The sequence below is a fragment of the Desmodus rotundus genome, chromosome 5 (assembly GCF_022682495.2).
Source record: "Desmodus rotundus isolate HL8 chromosome 5, HLdesRot8A.1, whole genome shotgun sequence".
NCBI lineage: Eukaryota > Metazoa > Chordata > Mammalia > Chiroptera > Phyllostomidae > Desmodus > Desmodus rotundus.
Window position 1 is genome coordinate 5,189,135 of NC_071391.1, and position 21,754 is coordinate 5,210,888.

A 21,754-nucleotide genomic window follows, 5' to 3' on the forward strand; every position below is an offset into this window, starting at 1 on the left:
TGCCCTCCAGACCAACTGGGAGAGCTGGAGCAGGGTACCTAGTGTCCAGTTCCCCTGAACGTGCGGCACGTTCTCAGGTGCTGAGACTACTTTTGCCTTGAGCACTTGCTAAGCGCTGACCATGCCTACACACACTCACTTATTCTTAAAACACCTTAGATAGGTGTCATCCTCCTTATGGCTGGAGAAATTGAGTTCAGAGAAAGGTCTAGGCCAAGGTCAAGGCTGATAATTGTAGGACCCAGACCCTGGAGCTAGAAGTCTTCAATTATAGAGGTAAAAAATTGAACAAAATGAATTTCAGATCAAGGCTTGAAAAGGAAATAGGCTTGTGAGGAATAGGACCCAGGTCTACTTGATTCCCACCTTGGTCTGACCTTGATCTTCATCATAACCCACCCCACGTCCTTCCTCCCCCTCTTCATGCTCATCCACTCTGACCTGGCCAAGGCTTTTAACCTCTACCCAAACATTCCCAGATAAAAGAAACCACTAACCAAAATCAAAAATAGTGTTATTAATTCTGGTGTCTCTGAAGCACAGAAAAAAAAAAACAAACACCCTTCCCACGTTTCAGCCCCAGGTCCAGGCCAAGGGGCCACCCCTGCAGACAGTGCAGGGCTAGAGACCAAGTCAGTCCTGGCCACGGGCTTGAAGCGGGACCAGCCCGTGGGTTTGGCTCTTAGGGCCTGGCTGGGAGGCTGCCTGCCTCAGTTTGGAGAGTCCAGGCCCTGGACTAGGGATGAAAGATCAGGGGTCAAGGTAAGAGGTCTGGGCCACTCAGTTCTGGTTCTCTGGCTAAGGCAGCCAGAGATCAGGGTTCAAATGCCAGAGTTTAGGGCCAACACCATTCAGTTCTGTGGTCCAGCAGAGAGAGCCGGAGGCCGAGGTCCAAGTTACTGAATCCTGGGCTGGGATCCAGAGAACAGCGAGCCATTCAGTACTGATGGTCCAGCAGGGGCTGGGCAGCTGGGCTTTCTCGCTCCTCAGCAGGGGCAAGCCAGTCACCGGGGGCCCCCGTGGGCGTGCCGCTCTCAGGAGCACTGCTGTCTAAGCAAGGGATGTCCCGGGCTGCTCCGGGGGCTGAGGCATCGGTGCTGATGTCCGGGCTGAGGCTGAGGTCCAGGGGTGCCTGGGGGAGGGGAAATAGGTTAGTTGGGAGAGCAGACCTGGGCTGCCCAGGACCCTCCCCTCCCACAGGAAACTTACCTGAGATTTGGGGGTGCCTTCTTTGGGGCTCCCTGAGGCTGGCTCCCCCTCGGGTCCCCCCAACCCTTTCCGACCCCCCAGGCTCCACTTCCCACTGGGACCCTCAGAACAGAGGAGACCAGGGCCAGGGGGCCTTGAGGGCCGGGGACCCTCAGTGGGGGCAGGTGAAGCGGGGGGAAGTCCAGGGAGCCGAGGGGGTGGCCACTGTAGCAGAGGAGTGGGGCGCCCATCACCAGAACTGCTAAGGGAAGGCCTTGGGCCCCAGGCAGTGCCTGGTGGGAGGGGCTGTTCGCTGATGCCTGTGGGAAACAGATAAGAGGACAGAGACCTCAGCTGGGCTGTCCCCCTCACCCTTTGGTTCAGCTGGGCCTCACTGGCTCACCTGCTGTGTTCTCAGGTGTGGGGTGTGCCAAGGGGGGGTTATTGCTGAGGGAAGTCAAGCCACCACCGCCACCACAGTCCGAGTCGTCCACATTCCCGCCACTATTGCAGCCGGCACCACAGCCCTTATGAAGCCTGGGGCGGGAGAGGCGAAGAGGTGGGTGGGATGGTCACCTACCTTCCCTGAGCCCCAGAGCGCTGTCTCTAAGAGATTTTACCATCTATTTTACAGGATCTTTTCAGGAAGGCATTATCAATGGCTCTTAAGGCTAAAAGCCACCTTCAGCTATGGTGTGGAGCTGAGCCGGGTCAGCTCTGGGAAGGGGTCAGCTCTCAGGGCTTCATCCTGGCTCCAGCACTTTCTCACTGAGACCTTGGAGGGAGTGGCTTCATCTCTCTATGCCTCAGCTTCCTGCTCCACGAACCCAGCCTCCTGGGTGGGGGTGGCGGTGAGGGCTCACCTCTCCCAGCTGTGCAGAAGCCAGCGAGCAATGGCGCCCAGGCTGACAGGGCCACCCCACAGCGCCCGCAGCTGGGGGTGGCTGCCGGCCAGCGAGGTGGTAAGGGGCGACACGTAAATGGGGTAGCCGAGCGGCTGGTCGCAGGAGGAATTGATCATGTTGCGAAGCGCCTGCTTGGCGTTCTGGATGCTGCCACGTTCCGGGTTGCGGTTGCGCAGGAACACCAGCTCCTGTTGCTGCCCGGCCCACAAGCCGCGCACACACTCGCGATTCACCTGCAGGGCCACATGCAAGGGTCAGGGGGCGGGTGCCAGGGTGGGTGGCGGGGAGGGGGGGGTCAGGGCAGGTGGGTGGGCTGTCCCCACCTTGATGACGCGAAAGCTGAGGTGGCGGCGGTTGAGCATGATGACCTTGTACTCGTCGGAGGCGTCATCCAGGACGTGGCGCAGCGCCAGCAGCGAGGGTGTGTTGCTGAGGATGGCGCTGCGCCAGGCGGGGTCGCCTTCGTGTGAGATGACCAGCCGCTCCTCGTTGGCTGCAATGGCATCGTACAGGGCGGCTGGCTCCTCATACTCATCTGGGGACGTGAAGTGGTCCTATGGGGAGGACCAGAGGATGGGGTCAGGGGCCCCTGCCCCGGGAAGGGGCTTCACCCCCCCCCCCCCCCCCGATCTGCCCACCCTGCCTAGGCACCCCTCTTCCCACCTGGTGAAGCTTGAGGGCCATGCGAACCCCAGGGGCCACCACGCGGTGAAGCAGGTCCATGTCAGCAAAGACCCACTCGTCCCGCGGGGAGGTGATGCGAAAGTCCCCCTTGAACAGGGCGTGCAGGCCGTAGAGGAAAGGCTCCAGGCTGGACGAGAAGGAGCATGGAGGTGAGCGCCGCGGTTACTGAGTTCTGGCTCCACGTGCAGTGGTTAGAGCCAAGACCATCCTTCATGCCTGGCCTCAGGTCCCCCATCTTGGCGAGGAAGTCAGTTTCTGCCCCAGGTGCCTCACAGGGCAGTGAGGAGCAGACAAGGTCACAGCTAGGAGGTGCCTTGCCCACGAAAGAACCACACTAAAGGAACAACTAGGGTGATTCCTGGGGGCTTCTGGCCTGGAACCCTTCATGGACAGGGTGGAGGGGAGAGTGGCAGGCCTGGCTGGACCTGTGCGCACTCACCTGGCGGACATGCTATGCGAGGCTGTCCCCAGGGCCCGGCGGCCCAGCACACACAGGCCAAAACAGAGAGTGACCAGCGGCGAGTTCCAATCCTGGTCCACGGGCTGTGGCACAAGGAACCCCATCCCCAGGGCCCAGCTTAGACACGGGACAGGGAACTTGGGGCCGGGGCCCAGGCCAAGGGAGGCTGAGAGTGACAGGAAGCTGCCCTGGGAGGGAAGAAGGCAGCCCGGGGTAGTGGTGGCCAGACCTGGCTGCGCCGAGAGGCGCAGTACTGGATCCACTCAAGGTGCACCGCACAGAAGGAGGGCAGCGAGAGGCCGGAGAGGCGAAGGTCGTAGTCCTCGTCCACGCTCAGAGAGAAGGTGGGGTCCGAGTCAGCATAGCCAGGTGCCCGCACAGGCCGCAGGGCTGCCGAGATGCCCTCGTGGCTCAGCCACGCCTCCAGCTTGGGCGAGCGGCTCACGTAGTAGATGATGCTCTGAGAAGAGAGGGCAGACATCAGGGCTGGCCCAGCGCCTTGGACCTCACCACTGCAGGAGGAAGTGTCTGGGTGTAGAGGCTTCTCCTTCACACTGAGCTGGCGTCTGCCTTCTAGAACACTCCCCCCCCATGTCCCATCTCAGCTCCCTGGAACCACGCAGGCAAATCTGCCCTCTCCCCTAGGCCAGGGAGGAGAGCGAGAAAGTGGGCAGAAAGCACCCTCCTTACAGAATGTCCTGCCCTGCGGCTGGTGCTTGCATGCTTGCTTGGAAGGTGCCCCATTTGTAGGCGAGGCCGAGGCTCAGACGCACCACAGATTCACACAGCTGTGCAGACTGGGCTGGGACTGGAATCCCAGGCAGGACCTTTAACGCCGCTGACATTGTGGGATCCAGATCTCAGAAGCCTTGAAAGGGCAGACTGAGGTAGTGTGGCTGCCTGCAGGCCAGTGTTGCCTGGGTCAAGGGTCTCTTTGGGCTGCTAAAGTGTGACAGCGACAGAACTTACCCTCAGAAAAAAGGTATCCTGTGCCCACAGTCGGGGGCTACCAGACCCCTTAAGACTGTTGGTTTCTAGGCAGGGGTTTGGACAAATGGAGGGGAGGTTTTGGAAGGCAGGCAGCTGGCACAGCAAGGATGGAGGGGCAGTGAGGCTGGCAGCTGGCAGCCAGTGAGGTTACTGGGATTCCATATGTTGCCCTGGGATGGAGCCGCCAGGGTTGGCCCTCTGCCTGGGAAACGGGTGGGAAGTCCAGGGTGGGGAGGGCTGTGCAGCTGGCCGTGGACAGAGGGTACCTGGGCAGTAGGGGTGTCTAGCAGGGGGCTCTGGTGGGGCATGGAGAGGCCAAGAGCCCAGGCAAAAATGACTACAGTACAAGCTGGGGAAAGCCAAGGCTCTCAAACAGCTCCCTGAGGACACCTAGAGGCCATGGCAACACGTCGGGCCTCATCAGTCCCCCGCACGTGGCAGCAGGACTGGAAGTGGCCCCAGCCCCACATTGGCTGTGGGGAGGTGGTTGGACACTTTGAAGAGGGCTGGGCTGTCCCCCACTTAACAAGAGGAATGGGTTCCAGAAGCCTAATGGGGCGAGTAGGGGAAGGCTGGCTGTGGGGTGCTCTGGGCTCCAGGCAGACCAGCTCCTGGCTGACCTTTTGCCCAGACAGCATCTCCCTGGCCTGGTTCCCACCCCAATCTCCAAGAACCAGAACAGAAGACCCTCAGGAGTGCGGGGAGGAGGTGGCCTCGCACACAGGGAGTGCTCTGTTAACTCCCAACACTTCTGGTGTGCTTTTGTGAAACTCCAGCTATCCTGGGACCCAGTCCTCGGAGTGGTTCTCAGCTAGTCAGGGCTCCTGCCCACTAGCACATGAGGTGAGTCGGGCTCTGCTCGGGTTCCACCCGGGCCAGCTCACTGAACCCCCTCACGTCTCACGACCGCGGCACCTTTTTTCCTTTCCCCTCCACCTAACTGCAGGAGCAGGTCTGTGAATCTCAGTTTCCTCAACCATAAATGGGGACCATGACACCAGCCCCGCTTCTTCCAAGGCTGCTAAGCGGATGAAACAGTGTTAAGGAAGGTGCCTGAGCTCAGAAGTGCTGCCAGGACCCCAAGGCTCAGCTGGAGGCAGATGTGGGGCCGGCACCTCCATGGCTGCGGGCTGGGACTGAGTCTCCCATCCAGCTGCACTCAGTGAAGCAAGGGAAGGGCAAGGTGTGGCAGGAGGCCCAATGTGGTACAGGAAGGGCTCCACAGGCCACATCTCTGAAGTGCCCCAGGCAGGAGGGACTGCCCTGCACCTGCTGCCCCCAGGCCCTGCCCTTGGAGGCCAAAACTGGTCTTCCCAAACTTCACCCCACGCTCTACCTTCAGTGGAGCCTTCCCTAGGTCCTCTGGGCATGTCCACCTGCTCAGATTCTGTCTCGCCTTTGAGGCAGCGTGGCAAGCTGGCTTCCCTAGGGGATAACACACGGGGCGGGGCTCCTCCCAGCCTGCCAGCCCCGGGCCTGGCTGGGTACCTGGGGCACAGCCCTGAGGAGGCTGTGCTGGCTCTGGGATGGGCCCCAGGAGGTTGCAGGGTGAGCTGGGTGAGAGGACCTCTCTTGGGATGGGAAGAGAAGGTAGCCAGGACCATGACCCCTGAGGAACCCAGGGCTGGGAACGTCCCTGTCTGGAGTGCAGCTTTATTGGTGAAAATGAGGGGTGAGGAGGGGCTTACAAACCCTTCCTCAGGAGTGGATGGGTAGAGGGAAAAACGACAGAAAATTACAGCTCTCTCATACACGACAGATGGTATGTCCACTGGAGGCAAAAGGACAGCTGGGGCGTGCACAGGACTGCCTTGGAGAGTGCAGGTAGGCAGGCTCACCCGGACCTCAACAGGTCACCCATCCAGGCCCCACAAGGGAGCCCCAGGGCAGATACTAAGAGAGCCTGAGGGGACCTGGACTGTGACAACTGACCCCACTCCCATAAGGGCCCTTATTCCAGGGGCCATAAAGCATCACAGTTCCTACATAGAACTACAGCATCATTCCGTAAAGCATCGTACAGAACTACAACAATCGTCACTTCTTAAGGGGGTAAACTGAGGCATGACAGGGAAGTGGCACCCCAGGCTTCCCAGAACCCAGCTCCTTCTGGATCCCGCACAGCGCCCTCACAACCCCCACTACCCTCAACAGGTCTCGAGACCCTCAGGCTAGGCTGGGAGTGTCTGGGCAGAGACAGGGAGGCCCAGGGTCTCAGCCTGGCCCTGCCTCTTTCTCCTGATTCTGGGGCCTCAAACAGAATTGCCTTCCCCTCTACAAGCCAATTTCCACATCTGAGAGGGGGCAGTCTGTCCTGGAAGATGTGGTGGGTGTAACTCAGCTCAGGAGAGGTCCCTGGCAAGGTCAGCACCACTGCTTGGCAGCTGCTCCTATATTGTCGTGAACGCCACCACTGCGAGCATTACTGTCACCTTGCGCTGGGGGGACGTGGAGCAGGGGACCTGGTGGTCTGGAAAGCTGGCCTTAGCACCTGCACCTCCTGAGACCAGCAGCCCAGTGCAGGGAGCTGCACACGTGCTGCCCACCTGCCCTTGATGCCCCTTCTGAAGGAGGGCGCTTGAACTCCCTGAGGCCTCTGCTTCCCTTGGGTAAGAGGCTCCCAACAATCCAGAAGATGGTACTTGGGACGCTCCTGGCCACTGAGCATTCCCAGGAGGGAGCTCCGCCACCCAGCCACCGCTGCTGTACCTTGACATAGTAGGTGATGAGGATCTTGCGGAGGTCGAAGACCTGCAGCATGGAGGCTGCGTTGTTGTCGCTGATGCTGTAGCCCTCCAGCACGTACTTGCTGGCTGTCACCTCCCAGGCCAGCCAACGCTGCCCGAAGGCCGCATTGAAGGACAGGACCCGAGGCAGGTGGCCCGGTTCACAGCAGCAGCAGCCCTCGTCCTCCTCCACACCCTCTGTGATGGCCTCCACCTCGCGCTGCTGGCAGTACGTGCCTGCGGGGGAGGGCCGCCCCGTCAGGGCACCACCAGATGCCCCCGCAAACCTTCTCCCCAGCAAGTGACCAGGCCTGGAGTCAGAGGCCTGTACCACCCCCCTCCCACTGAGATGCGATGTGAGTCAATTAACACGAGCCCCTTTCTCCTCCTGACTCCCAGTGGCCACAGTGGGGTGGGAGTGGAGGGAACAGGTCTCTGGTCTCGGAGTGGAGGGAACAGGTCTCTGGTCTCGCATCTACCGAGGCAAAGACTGAGACTCAAAGAGAAGCGACTGTGTTCAGTTTTGTGAGGTTGGGAGCTGTGCTCGGGGCCCTGTGCACTCTAAGGGGCCTTTTCTGAAGTGGGCACCAATGTGTGCGTCCAACTGTGGACAAGGAGCCAGTCCCACACCAGGGGTTATATGTAGCATCCAACCTGGGCCAAGCCCAAGACCACAGAGCAGGCCAGCAGGAGCTGGCCGGAGAGCTCAGAGCTCCAGGCTCAAGCCTTCCACAGAGAAGCCCGTTCAGTCACCAAAGACCCCAAGTCAGGGCACAGAAGAGCTTGGCCCAAGGAGACACTGCCACCTCACTGCTCAGACTGGCAAACCCAGGGAGAAGAGTGCCTTTTTCAAGGTCACCTGGCAAACCAGGGCAGAGCTGGACTAGAACCAGCCGGCACACACTATCGAGCATAGCACCCTGATTCAGACGCAGGCCAAGCGGCTCACCCCGGAACTCAAGGCCACGCAGCTGGAAGGTGACGAGGCCATTGCCAACCTCGATGAGGTGTACCAGGGCATTGAGGTAGTCGGAGGCCAGGACGAAGCAGTCGCCGGGGCCATAGTTGCCCCAGCGGCCCAGCGCCAGGTCCCCACACAGCGTGCGCTGCAGCGAGCGTGTTAAGTGCTCGTAGAAGATGGAGTTGAGGTTGTTGTCGTCAGCGCCTAGGCCCCAGGACAGATAGACAAGTAAACAAAGGGACAGGCAAGCCAGGCTCCCTCCCCAGGAGGCCCCACCCGAAAGCCCCCGAACGGCTGGGCACACACCAGGGTTCCGGTCCAGCTGTGCGGCCAGGCGGGTGTTGGAATGGTCCACGCGTTTCGTGCTGGTCAGAGAGAGCGCGATGTCACAGTGTGCCCAGAGAAGGAGGCTGTGGGGGGTTCAGGGGACGCTTCCCGCCAGCCCACCATCCCAGCAACCTTCCCCGGACCACTGGGCAACCCTGTTCCTCCCGGGGTCCCTCTGAGCAAGGTGCCTGTCTCCTAGGAGACTCACTTGTAGTCGCGCTCCCAGAACTTCAGGGGCCGCGCGTAGGACATGAGGAAGACGGCACTGCCCAGCAAGGGGTTGAGTGGCGTGGAGAAGAGCGCGGAGAGCAGGGCCTGAACGAACAGCATGGCCGAGTCTGGGCGCAAGTCAAGGAGGTGGCCAGGACGCTGGACCCTCCCCTACCATCCTCACCACCCCTCAGCCCTGCCAACCCACCCTGTGCCCCTCCCATCCTAAGCCATGGCCCTCTCTGCACACCCTGACCCAGGCAGCGGGCAGTAGGCTGGGTACGTGGCACGGCGAAGGGCTGTGCAAAAGCGTGGAAAGCTGAGCCCCAGGTGATCTGCCAGGGCGCGATGTAGGTCAGCACGAAGCGCAGCTTGTACAGCAGGTCCCACAGCTGGCAGGGTCCGAGGGGGAGAAGGTAAGACAGGTGAGTCACTCACAGAGGTGGGGTCTACCTCATGCCCATTCAGAGCTGTGGGCTGCCCCACTGCCTGCTCACATGGGGGTCCAGTCGAGCTCACTCCCCGTCCTTTCTCTGTGGACCTGGCTCAAAGTACTTGTTACCAAAGCAACCACTCTAAGGGGATATTGACCATTTAATTCGTACAAACACCTAGGGAGCTTTCCATTGCTGTCTCACTTCACAGACGGGAAAGCTGAGGTTCAGAGAAAGCAGAGTAGATAAATGACTTGCTCAGGCTGCCTCTTGTCAGTGAGGAGGCTGGGCCTCGACTATTGTACCAAAGTCCGGACAGAGTCACAGGCCCTGCCCGCAGAGGGGACACAGTTCCGATCTCCGCCATCCCGGGCTGGACCAGAACACCAGACCGGCTGTCTGTGTGACTGAGACAAAGGCTCAGGCCTGTGCTGTGGCCCCAGTGCAGGCACCACCGCCAAGACTCTGGCGCAAGCCCAGGGCAGGCTTTGGTCTGACGTGACCCCCAGCCCCTGGCCCTGGATGGGGGTCCTGCAGCCTAGCAGAGAAGTTTGGAAACTCAGGACCGTGGCTGGCAAAGGGGCAGAGCCCAGAGGCTGCTGTCTCAAGGTCAAGACCGAGACATATCCGCTGCTTAATGAGGGGGGCAGTCAAGTATTGTGATTCAGGGAAAGGGATGAAGTCAGAAAGACCTGGACTCCAATCCTCACTGGCCACCAGTTCTCTAGGGGACCCGAGGCAGGTCACATGACCTCTTTAAACCACAGCTTCCTCTCGACCCCTGAATAAGCTGCTGCAAAGGCCCACGTGGGGCTGCCGTGAAGCGGCAGCGCGAGGGGCGCAGGCCCCTGGGAAGTCATGCCCCCAACCTCCCACCCGAGCACAAGAGTTCTGCTCCTGATGGACAGCCTGGAGTCTACAATGCGCCCACCAGCTCACCTTGCTGCAGAGCAGGGACATGAGGAAGTAGTCGAGCAAAAAGCCCTGGGAGAGGCGCGGGTAGTCGAAGTGGAAGAGCAGGACTGTGAAGGCTAAGGTCAGGTACTGCTGGGGTGGACAGCAGAAGGCGGAGCGCAGCAGCTTCAGCCCAGCCACAGTCATCAGCAGCGCCCGGCAGCTATGGGGGCGGGGCAGGTGTCAGGTGCCTGGTGAGGGCTCAGAGAACAGGGTCACCCCCTTTGGACACATCTGCTTTCAAAGAGGAAATGCATGGAAAGGGTGTCTGGAGCTGCGGCCCTACTCTAGCTTGCCGGGCAGTGGGGCAGGTCTCATTTCCTTTCTGGACCTCAGGGGAATCCTATGTGACACGTGTAGATGGGGGGATGGAGGCATCCTCACTAGAGGCAGAACTTGTCTGGGTGGCTGACGACAGCGTGGGCATCCACTGTGAGGGCGTTGAGCACCACAGCAGGGTAAATGAGGTACTTCTCCACGCACTGCAGGCCGGCGTACAGTTTCTCAAACCACATCACCTGGGCAGCACCTGCAACACAAGGCGTGACTATTGGCCAGCACCTGGCCCTCTACACTTCCCCTCCCACTGCAGGGCTGAGAGATGTGCCCTCAGAGAAATCCCGGAGGGAAGGCAGACCGTAGGGTGTGGTGTTCCAGGTCCCTAGAGTCTCTGAGTCGGGAGGTGACCTTGGGCGCTCAGATGAAGGTGAGGAGGACCAGGCAGGGCGCGTGAGGGGCTTAGGGAAGGTGCTCTAAGGGCTGCAAGGACATGCCCACCGCAGCCTGGGCAGGCTGGGTGAGGCCAAGTACACAGTGGCTCTGAGCTCCCGGGCATTTCTAAAGGGGCCACTGCCACTTGGCTTGAGCTAGTTGTAGCCACGTGGAGACAGTGGCCCAGTAGGCTAAATCTCTCATTGTTTTAAAAAAAACACAAGGCATGTGGACCTTTGTATAGCAAATCCAGATGTTTTTAAATACGGGCTTAAGGGTGTATTTGCTACACCGCCCAAGTGAAAGCGTGCGCCAGGCAGATTTAGTCCACTGGTAACTAGCTTGTAATTCTGGACAAGAGATCTCTTTAAGGCCCTGGAATTCTTCCATCTCCTCAGAGAACACCAGGCAAGCAGCAAAGAGCAGGGCATGCAGGGTGAGTGCAGCAGGGGCCCAGTGGGGGCCCAGCTGGCAGGAGAGGGCACAGAGAGCAAGAGAGCAGACAGGGCAGCGCAGACAGAGGCTGCCCCCTGCTGGTGCTCAGAGCCGAGAGGACTGGGCAGGCGCAGCCCAGGGCCAGCACTCACCACGCACTTCATACTGGCTGTACTCCAGTGGCTTCAGCACGGGCTGTGACAGGCAGAACCACGGCAGCTGTTTGCGGAGCTGTGGCAGCAGGTAATGTGTGAAGAAGCCCACAGCCCCAGCCAGCGCGTACAACACGAAGCCCAGCACTGACTGCAAGAGAGAGAGGCCAGAGGCTCAGCCAAGGGGAGCAGGGCAAGGGGGGGCTCTAGGGGGCTGGGCACAGGCCAGGCAGGGGCCCAAGGGACATGAGGCCATGACTGCCCAGGGCCCTCAAGTCGATCAGGCTCCTGCAAGGATCAACAGTGAGGGGGTGGCCTGTGCCGCACGAACCTTCAGGGCAATGAAGACAGTGCTGGCGCTGACGGCAAAGGTGAGCACGGCAATCACCACACACATCACCAGGTCAGAGTGCAGGACTTCACGCTGCAGGGCCGGGAAAAACCAGCAAGGGTGCCCGTCACCCAGGGGCTGACCCCACCCCGTCAGCCCCCTACCCCAACACTGGAACCCCACGCTCCAGCCCCTCACCACTGACTGGCGCATCTTCTCTGGCAGTGGGTCGGGGGGCTCGGCCCGGGCTGTCTCCAGGCTCCGCTCCTCCAGCTCAGGAAAGAGCTTGCTCCGGATCAGAGACCTGGGGTGGCAGAGAAGAGCTGGGTGGCTGGTCTGGAGAGACCCCCTCTCCTCCCATGGGCCCCAGCGTCTGCTGGTGACAGGCACGTGCACAGACTCACAGACGCGCCCCCAACCCTGGCCATGCAGAGACACACACACAAACACACACATGCATGCACACAGACAGGCACGTGCAGCACCCACCAGAGCACAGTGGGGTCACTGCTCTGCCGGCTCAGGTGGTAGGACAGCGCCACCAGGAGGCCGCAGAAGACCGAGAAGAGGACCGGGACGTGCTGCTCTGGCCAAGGAGTCTGGGGAGAGAACCCATGCTGGTCAGGGGAGGTAAGGGTAAGCACTGGGGTGGGGTGGGGTGGGGTGGGGGGGTGTGCTGCCCACCCCATGGGAGAAGCCATTGCTGAGCTGAGCCCAATTCACAGCCCTGTCCCAACAACACCTTGGGCCTCGGCATGCCCCCAACCCCACGGGTCATCCCTACCTTGATGGCCCCGAGGCAGAAGCCGTAGAGCAGGGCAGCAGCCAGCAGGCTGCGGGAGAGGCTGAAGACTGCTGTCAGTGGGCTGGTGGCGGCTACAAGGGAAGGAACAGCGGCTAAAGGCCCACCTCTACCTGCTGACACCCCCCTCACCTTCACCCCGCTGCCCTGGGACCCCATCCCTAGCCCATTGTTCTGTTCTTCCTAGCCCTGAGAAGCCTCCAGAGCTTCTGCCGAACTTGGGTTTAAACAACTTGCCTGGGGAGCGGAAGGGAGAGGAGGGGAAGAGACAGGCTCAGCAAAGGACTGGAGTCACAGACCCAATTCGTGGGCCCTCGTGGGCCCCACACTATTTCCTCCAAGCCACCTGTGGGCACCATACCTGTGCCCCCAAAGCCGTGCATATCTATCTGTTCTAGCAGGTACATGAGGCAGGTGTTGACTTGGGGCAGGAGGCCCAGGAGAAAGACGAACGGGAAGCACAAGGTGAACACTGGTGGGAGGGAAGTGAAGGCCAGGTAAGCCTGGGGACTGCCCCTGGGCTTCACTCCCCCTGGGGCCACTGCGGTCCTGTCCAGTCTCACCAGTGGCCACATCACGGGCACAGAAGAAGAAGGAGGCGGAGAAGAAGGTGAGGCCGTAGAGGGTGACGGGTGGGAAGGGCTGAGCTGAGCCTAGGGCGTCCAGCAGCCAGATGAGCAGACAGCAGATGCAGAAGTAGACAGGCCGGCTGTACGCTATCACCCAGTTGTGGCCCTGGGGAGTGGGCCCGTGAGGAGCTGGGTCCCCCACTGACCACCCTGCACACACATGCACACACACACACACACACACACACCCATGCACGTGCACACTCGCATCCCCAGACCTGGCCCTGGACCCGAGACAGAAAGATGGGGCGCTGGCTGGGTAGGGGCGGAAGGACCGAGGGTCTGGGGCTTGCCCACCCCCTCCCCACCTGGCCTCAGCCCTGCCCATGGCCCCGCCCCCTGGGCACAGCACTGGTCCTCCAGTACTCACGTGCATGGGGGATGCCGCGTCAGGCTGCACGCTCTGGAAGAGAGGGGAGCTACACTGGCACAAAAGCCAGCACCCACAGGAGGTCAAAGTCCCAAGAAGACACTCACTTCCACGACTGGGATGTTATTAATGACCACGGAAGGACCCTGAACCCTAGCAAGCTTCGGTTTTCTCGTTTGTATGACAAGCGGTTGGCTACAGGGGAACTTAGGCATCTTCCTCGCTTTCTAGCTAGCTGAACCCTCTTAAGGTGGGTCATGGGGAGGGGCCGCGTCTGGGAAGAGGTGGGGGATGGAGCCAGGCCTGACCTTCAGCAGGGAATACTGGCAGGAGGCGATGACCAGGCAGAACTGGAAGACCCAGATGTCAGTGAAGAAGCCCTTGAGCAGCAGCAGGTAGCCCAGGAAGGCGACCAGGCTGCTCAGGCCGATGCCGAGGATGTTCTCCAGCAGCCCCCTCGTCCTGGAGAGACAGCAGGGTCAGGGCACACCCACCTGCTCCCCACTCATGGGGCCAAGAGGCAGGAGGAGAACCCAGCCACCAAGGCCCCTGTCTGTACCTGTGCCCATGCCAGCCCTCATGCTCTGACCTGACCTCTCGGGGCACAGCCAGGTTACACCTGCTCCAGGAAGCCACTCTGTGGCTACCCTGCTTCCCGATCTTTGTCCCCTCTAGACCCTGAGCACTCCACGTGCCACCACCCCGGGGACCTGTCTCCAGCTCAGGCATGCCATGCTACGCACACAGGCAGTGCCCAGCACACACTGGCCACGGGACCTTGAGAAACCCAGAACACAGGAAGCCAGGACACAGGTTCCAGGCCAAAAGTGCCCACACATACAACAAAGTTCTCTGACTCTACTACCTGACTTTCTGGGCCTTTGTTTCCTGAGAAATGGAAAGGTAAGTGATTTGCCAGCTTTTTAAGCTACAGGGCTCAACTTATCCAAACAATCCATAGAATCAAATAAAATAACGCACTATAAATTGTTTTGAGCATCTCCCACGTGGCCATCCTTGTGCACTGCAGAAACACCTGAAGAAACCCCACCGCCGACCCCAGCCCTCAGTGCTCCTGCGCGCACCCAGTGACCCCCCCCCCCCCCCCAGTGGTCAGGCTTTCCACATGTTCATGAGGCCTGCAAGGCCGGGGCTAGGGACATTCCAGGTACTGGGGGCCGACATAGGTGGGCACTCACCGGTCCAGCAGGGCCAGCAGGGCGAGCCGCTCATAGCGCACAGAGGTCCAGCGGCCAGGAAAAAGCCAGTACTTGTAGCTGTGCTGGGCCCGGGGCGGCGCCTCCTCCATCAGGGTCTGTTCCTGGGATTCGTGCTGGGAGTCCTGGTCCAGCAGGTCAAACTGCAGTCCCCACAGCCACCACCATCAGCCCCTCACCCCCCACAGGGCCCACTGCTGTCCCCCCACCCCCAGCACACACTGGCTGGCCGGCCATCTCCTCTAGCACAGAAAGTCCCCACCGTCTAGCAGCCCTGTGCCTGCCCTGACTCTGCACCACAAGGGCCTCCTCGTTGTTCCAGGTTTCCAGGACACGGCTCAGTGGTGCTAGGGACTTCTGGGGCTGCCAGAACCCAGGGTCACTAGCTCCTGTGTCTGTCTTCTCCACTCGGGCAGCATCTCCTGCCTCTTGCTGGGCTCACTGAAATCCACCCTGTCCTTCAGGACTTGGTGCAAATGCCCCTCCTCCCAGACAAAGCACGGGGGTCACTCTGACCAGCCCACCCTGGCGCACACACAACACCGGCCCTGAGGACAGGCCTGCTGCCCGTGTCAGTGCTGTGAGACCCTGGGTGAACTTCTTAGCCTCTCTGAGCTTCCTGTATCCTTCACTCAACAAGTCCTTATACGGCCTGCCCCTGAGCTGGACCCTGGGGATACAATGGAGAGCCAAAGACACACTGCCCCTGCCTCTGGTGGTAGCTGTCAGCTGTGCAAGGACAATGCTGCTGCCCTGCGTGGAAGGTAAGGAGACTATGCGCACCAGGCAAGGGCACCTGAGTTGTGACCACCCTTTAAGACCTGACCCTGCGTTCCACACGTCCTTAGTGCGTCCGGTGCTAGGCTAACCATGCAACTCACTGTCCAAACTGGGACACATTTAGGAATAAAAGGGAGCATGGTAATACCTACTGAGAAGACGAGGACAAACTGTCCCCAAGCCATCCCATGTGTCGGGTGCCCCTTCTGCAGGGAGCACCACTAACACCCACCCTCTCCACTGACTATGGCTCCTTCCAGCACAGACACTCCAGCCGCATTTGCTGACTAAGAGGCTCCTTGAACCATTCAGACCCAGGCAAATCCTATGCCAGCCAGCAAAGGCCAGAACAGACACCTCAGTGGCCTGTTCTTCCTGGGGGAGGGCTCAGCGATCCTCCCCGCCCACTGCCCCCTCCTGCAGGCCCTTCCCCGACAGACCCTCACCTCCGGGATCTCCAGGGGCACTCGGCGCACCTGCATGCCCTGCAGGACCACGGGTCTTGGCTGCAGCAAGCTCAGGCCACCAGCCACCTCAGGGACATCAGCCGAGTGGAAGCTGGAGGAATGTGAGTGGCGGTCCCTGCGGGAACCACAGCCACGTGGGTCAGGGCCACTGGTGAAGGCCCTGATCAGGCCGTCACCAGGCCATAACTGGGGCCACAAGGTGGGGGGCTGCTTGGATCAGAAGCAGCACAGAATAGAGGGACCCCAAAAAGACAGGTGTCCTTGGACTTCCTGGAAGGCCCTGGAAGCTTCCTACTTGGAAGTGACATGGAGCCAGGGACCCAAGGGACCCCTGTAAGCCTGCCCTTCACCACTCCCTACCTAGACATCCTGAACCGCCCATTCCCAACCCAGTGAACTGAGAACAATGGGAAAAACAGGCAGGGCCACCCCCACCCCTGCTTGGGCCTCCAGCTCAGCCTTATAGAGGAAAGTTCCCAGAAACGGCAGCCCCCCAGCTGCAGGCCTAGGAGGGCCCACACTTAGAGAAAACTCACCAGGCCCCGTTGGCTGCCTGCTCCCCCTGCTGCCCTACAGGGTTCTCATAGCCACCTCCAGCAAGCCCGAAGGTGTAGGAACGCCGCACACCTGGAGCCGGGGTGTGGGACACGTGGCGACGCGTCAGGGACAGGAATACCAAGGCCCGACCCACGTGGGCACCAAGACCATCAAGAGAAGGACCCGGAGCTGTGTCCCTCTGGATGGGAGCCCAGCCACTGAGGACCAGAGCTGGAGAGGGGAGGGCCTGCTGGTCAAGGGCCTGGGCCCTGCAGTCAGCCGCCCTGTGTGGGGGTCCCGCTCTACGGGGCGCAGGGCTGGCTGGGGCCAGAAGCTGGGCCCCAGGACTTGGCGAGGGGCTCACCGCTCTCGTCGTAAAAGTAGTGCACAGCTCCCTCAGAGGTGTCGTCAAAAGTGCAGGCCTCGTGTACGTTGGTGCTGGCCCGCGTGAGCAGCAGTGAGGATGCGAAGTGCAAGGCAGAGGGCAGCGTCAGCGCCCGGGAGTGGGAGGCAGCCCGGCCCCGCTGAGCCTCGTGCAGGCTGCTGGAGAGGGTAAGTCGTGGGTCAGCGCCCCCTAGAGCCAGCCGGCCCCACCGCCCTCCGACCAGTGGCAGATGCTCACCTTGGGGGTGAGCCCATGACAGATGCTGGAGGGGTGGGGTTACTGCCAGCGTTGTGGCGCCTCCGGATCGCCTGGGTCCGCCTCACATTGCTTGAGTGGTCTCGCTTCCCAGACTCCTCAGTTGCTGCCCAGAGACAGACCCCCAAGCATAAGTGACAGTGGCTCGGGCAGAACCGGGGGAGGGGTGGGACAGGTGCTCCTTCCAGAGATAAGGTTGGGCCTAGTCCAGCCATGCCCTGCCTGTAGGGCTCAGGCAGTTCGCCTAACCACTCACGCCAGCCTCCACATTCAGAAATAAGGACAACATGACCTGCCCTGCTCTGCTGGTGGCCCGGGACAATGAGTCCTCAAGGGGTACAGGCTCAGGTGCTGACTGCAGGACTGAAGGCAAGGCGTCTGAGATCTCTCTGCCTGTCTCCCCACCGCCGCAGCCCTGTTCACCTGGGGAGTCTGGCAGACAACGTCACCCAACTGCTGAGTTCAAGTCCAACCACTGCCTGAGATAGGCTGAGCCAACCGACCAGCACACCCTTTGCCACAAACCAAGCCCCTACCTAGCTCACCATCTCCCAGCCCTGGAGCTGGTACTTACCTCCCCCCACAGCACCTTCCTCCTGCAGCTCCCCCCGCCAGCCAGGCTGGTTGGCAGCAGGCCCCCTGCGGGACTCGGCAGACAGCACAGTGGGCTCACCGGCAGCCAGCTCCATGCCCGCCTGCACCTCCAGCTCAGCCTTGGAGCCAGCCAGGGGGGCCATTAGAACATCACCCCCCGCCCCATCCATGCTCAGAACACGAGCATGTGTTTTGGCGCTGGCAGTACTAGGTGTCCACTGGGTCCCATAGGGCCGCTTGGGGGGCACAGCAGTCCCCTCCTCAGCCCCATGGGGGGCCCGTCGCTTCCGAGGCCCCCCTGCTGCACCCCGAGAGCTCTCGGGGGAGTAGCAGGAAGAAGAGGAGCTATCGGTACTATAGCGGCGCTGAGATCTGAGACTGGAGGCCGGGCTCAGTTCACTGCCCTCGCTGGTGTCTTCATCTTCAAAGAAGCCCCCACCTTCCAGCAAGGGCCGCCGAGGGGCGCGGCCAGGCGGGGACTGTCTTTGTATGGGTGGCCGCCGCTTGCTAGGCCGAAGCAGGGCCAGGCCTTTGGGCCGCACAACCAGGAGCGGCTCAGCCGGGCCTGGTGGTGTCCCCGCTCCTATGACTGTGTCGAATGAACGCAGTGTATCATCTGAGGGGACTCCAGCATCTGGTGAAGCTGGCAGATCAGCCTCAGAGGGTGGGTCTGTGTCACTGCCCTCAGGGGCTTGCCCACCAGGCGGGCTGTCCAGGTGGGTCGAGTTGGTCTTCTCGCTCTTGAAGCTGCTCAGTGTCTCCCTGTCGGTGCCACTAAAGCAAGAATCTGAGGAGCCAGCCTTCTGGGGCATGGGCTCCCCTGAGCCCCGGCGGTCCAGGGGCTGGTAGCCACCCAGTCCCCGGCGCTGTTCCCGTCGACTGCTGGTCCTCACCAGGGCCCGGTCAGGCCGGGTCAGGGTCAGGAAACTCTTGCTCAGCTCCTGGCTGAGGCTCCCCTTCAGGAGGGGACTCATAGGGGTGTCAGCAACACTGCTTCCACTCCAGGGGGCTCCACCTCCGGCCAGGGGAGAACGTTCCGAAGAGTCCGTGCTGGGGAGAGAGGGGTCTGGGGCAGCTCCGGGGGGTGTCTGGGGAAGGTCTCCAACTGTAAGAAAGGACGACAGGCAGTGAATGAAGGACACGCTGCAAAACCTGGCGGCTAAGGGGTCCTGTGGCCTCTCCTTTCCCTGAGAGACCAGATGGGGTAGGATGCTTAGGAAGCCCCACCCAGAACAAAGAGAGTACCAGTGGAGCAAAGTCGGGGTGACTCAAAGATGAGATAGCTAGCCTTCCCCCTCCTCGAAGCCACTGCCATACCACGCCCACTCACTCAGTTTATCCTGTGAGCTCAGCTTCAGCATCTCTCGATCGGCTGAGGTCACGATCACATTGTTGCTACCCTGTTCCCGCACCAGCTCCTTGATGTCTGTAACCATGACCCCAAAGGCATCAGCAGGACCCCAGGGCAGATGCATGCCACCCCCTGTTCTGCACCACCACCTTCAGCCCTGAGCAGCAGTCCCCTACCTCTGAGAGGCCCAGAGTCCTCCATCTGGGGTAGCAACTCCTAAACAGGAAGAGGAAGGTGTAAAGGAGCAAACAGGACAGGAAGTAGGCCCAGGACATACCCACGGGGGGAGAGGGCTCCCAGGAGAGGAGTGGGAGAGGCTGAAGGCTGGGATTACTCACCGAGACCTGGTTGAAGCCAAACACGGAATGCTGGGAGCTACAACGTACTGGGGGTGTGGAACTCACTTTCCGAAACACTGTCATCTCCACACCGGGGTCCCTGCCAGTGAAAAGAGAATTAGCGTTGAGGTGACCTACCCTCTTAACATAGCACTTCCTCTGCCATCCCCATCACTTCTTTCCTCAAGGGTTCCCTCATAGTTCAGAACCCACAGAATGAGCATTCAACGACTCACCGAGCAAACATCCCCTAAGCCCCTCCTCCACTCTCCCATGCTCAGTCCCCAACACAGCCCCTGCCCCACCCACCTGAGCAGATTGCTGTCCCCCTGAGCAGGCTCTTCATCCTGTTCCCCCAGGGTTGAGTTGCGCTTCTCCACAATCTCGCCTTGATCAAACATGGCGTGCAGCCGATAGTTTACAGTCTTGATGGTAGTAAAGATGACAGCCACCACGAGGCAGTACACACCAGCCACTATGAAGCTGGGGGGCAGAACCTGGAGATGTCAGCAAAAGCCAGTCAGTCCCTCCTCAACAGCCCTGCCCCCACGGGTTGAGCCTACCACCACAATCAGGGTTAGGAGTCACAAATTCACAAAGACTTCGTCACCTCTCAGTGCTCCTAGTACAAATACCCAGCCAGGGGTTCTGTCTTCTAACGGGAGAAATTACATCAGGTGCTCAAGGTCACCCAGCCCAGCAAAGGAAAAATTTGGCTCCTTCTCCATACATCCCAAACTCTGAGGAGATTCCTCTCTTCGCACCCCAGCACCCAAGGCGCAGTCCCGAGCCCTGCCAGGCTGCCAACCCTCTGTCACATCTGCCCGGATTTTCTCTGGCGGAAGTTACAGGTAGATGGTGGCAGCGTCTCACCATGTATAGCAAGAAGGGAAAGGTGAGCAGGAAGATCCAGACGTAGAGGTGGAAGCAGTTGGAGAAGGTGCTCTGGTGCGGATCGAAGAACCAACCGCCGGTGAGCGATGCCCACACCCCCTGGCGCAGAATCTGTAACACCTGCGACCCCATGGCCCCGCCGCTTCTGCGCGCGCCCCCCTCTCGGGACCTTCATGGGGGCGGCCCCCGGCCCATGCCCCGCCTGGCGCCCGAAGGCCCAGGGGCTCGGCCGCGCGCTCACGCCATGGCCTCCCCCCCAGCGGGGAAGAGGGGTCGGCGGGATGAGGGTGCGGGCAGGGGGCGGGGCCGGCCGGGGTGGTCAGCGGAGCGAGGCCCGGGAGCAGCGGTGGAGCCGCATCAGGGGTGGGGTCCGGGCCCCCAGCCCCGGCCCAGAACTGTTAGGAGCTGAGAGGGCAAGCAGGCGCGGGGCACGGGCCGGGCACCAGTCGGCGGCATCCAGAGGTGGGCGTGGGGTGGGTGCTCCGGCGTTGCAGGCGACGGCGCCCCGGCTTCGGCCCGGGGAGAGCCCCGGGACCCTAAGGTCCACTTCCGGGGTCACAGGTCACTCGCTTTGGGATCAGCACTCGCCCCGCTCCTACAAGAGCCGGCCCAAGGGGGAGGCCGGAAGAAGGAGCCGCGAGCCGCCAGCCTACACTGGCGCATGCGCCCAGTTGGGACCCGGAAAAGGAAAACCAGACGGCGTAAATGCGCAAGCGCAGGAAGGCGGTGCAGTGACTGGAAGCCGGGGAACCCTTTGAGCGTGCGCAGAGTCTAAATGTGAGGGAAGAGAATCAAAAAAAAAAAAGTACAAGTGCTTGAGCGCATGCGCAATACCTAGGCATTGCCAGCCTAGCGAATACCACCACTGGGTGGAACCAAAGGTGCCTTGGTGTGGGTCGAAGAACCAACCACTGGTGAGCAGGCCCACACGCCCTGGAGGAGGATCTGTTAGTGGGCGGAGTTAATAGACGCACAGCTCTCCCAGTGAGTTACAGGAGGTGGGTAAAAGAATGGAGGCGTGGACTCCCCAGGGCTATAGTGAGAGTTCAGCGCCATTGGAACACGGTCCTCGAGGTCAGCCCGATTTAGTGCTAGACCTCGAACGTCAGGAGCGTCTGTCGACTGGAGTTGCCTCTTACTTCCGGGTCAGAGCTCAGATTTGGAGTTTATGGAGCGATCCTCCAGAGCAGGCGGGAATAGTCGAAATAGGATAGCGTCGTTTTTCTTAAAGTGACAGGTTCAAGGCAAGGGGTCAACCCTGTGGTTGTGAGGACGACTTAGCTATTCCGAATCCAATCACTGGGCAAAGTTCGGGACAAGTCTCAGGTTTCTGCCCACTGGAGAACGGGCATGAAGAAGTGAATTTTTCCCAGCCGAAGGGAAGAAGAGAGAGCCTTAGACAACCCGTTCCGAGAGCTTGAGGTGCAGCCAGTTCCGTCCTCCTCCAATCTCCCCCACCCCCACCCACTAGCCCTGCAAAGCAGAGCTTCTGGTCTCCCCTTTTCAGATATGAGAATTAGGCGCAGAGAGAATGGGTCACAACTTCAGAGCCAAGACCAGACTCGGGTTTGTCCCACTTCCACGCCAGGCTCTTTACCCCATTTTGCCGCTGCTGATGCAGACGGCGGGGGTGGCCCGTCCTTAGCAGAGACAACTTCGACAGGGAT

General features: G+C 60.8%; 1 protein-coding gene across 4 annotated transcripts; it reads right to left on the reverse strand.

The window, feature by feature from the left end:
- Positions 1-497: 497 nt before the first annotated feature.
- PCNX3 (pecanex 3) lies at positions 498-20,759 on the reverse strand. Of its 4 annotated transcripts, none has more exons than XM_053924944.2 (35): positions 20,067-20,759; positions 19,503-19,690; positions 19,194-19,293; positions 19,032-19,071; positions 18,835-18,930; positions 17,485-18,609; positions 16,893-17,016; positions 16,635-16,810; positions 16,270-16,360; positions 15,713-15,848; positions 14,469-14,629; positions 13,578-13,731; positions 13,270-13,302; positions 12,834-13,005; positions 12,632-12,742; positions 12,253-12,344; positions 11,958-12,067; positions 11,667-11,772; positions 11,469-11,561; positions 11,138-11,288; positions 10,224-10,368; positions 9,825-10,002; positions 8,735-8,843; positions 8,450-8,579; positions 8,221-8,279; positions 7,903-8,118; positions 6,937-7,190; positions 3,467-3,697; positions 3,217-3,320; positions 2,757-2,904; positions 2,417-2,647; positions 2,052-2,326; positions 1,592-1,725; positions 1,210-1,508; positions 498-1,132 (listed from the first exon to the last, which is right to left on the reverse strand). In XM_053924944.2, the coding sequence occupies exons 1-35, from the start codon at positions 20,217-20,219 to the stop codon at positions 938-940; spliced, it is 6,120 nt and encodes a 2,039-aa protein (XP_053780919.1). In that variant the 5' UTR covers positions 20,220-20,759; the 3' UTR covers positions 498-937. The 4 variants fall into 4 exon arrangements, with proteins under 4 accessions (XP_053780919.1, XP_053780921.1, XP_053780920.1 ...); XM_053924946.2 differs by having other exon boundaries at positions 15,743-15,848; positions 16,635-16,813; XM_053924945.2 differs by having other exon boundaries at positions 14,469-14,611; positions 16,635-16,813.
- Positions 20,760-21,754: the final 995 nt, after the last annotated feature.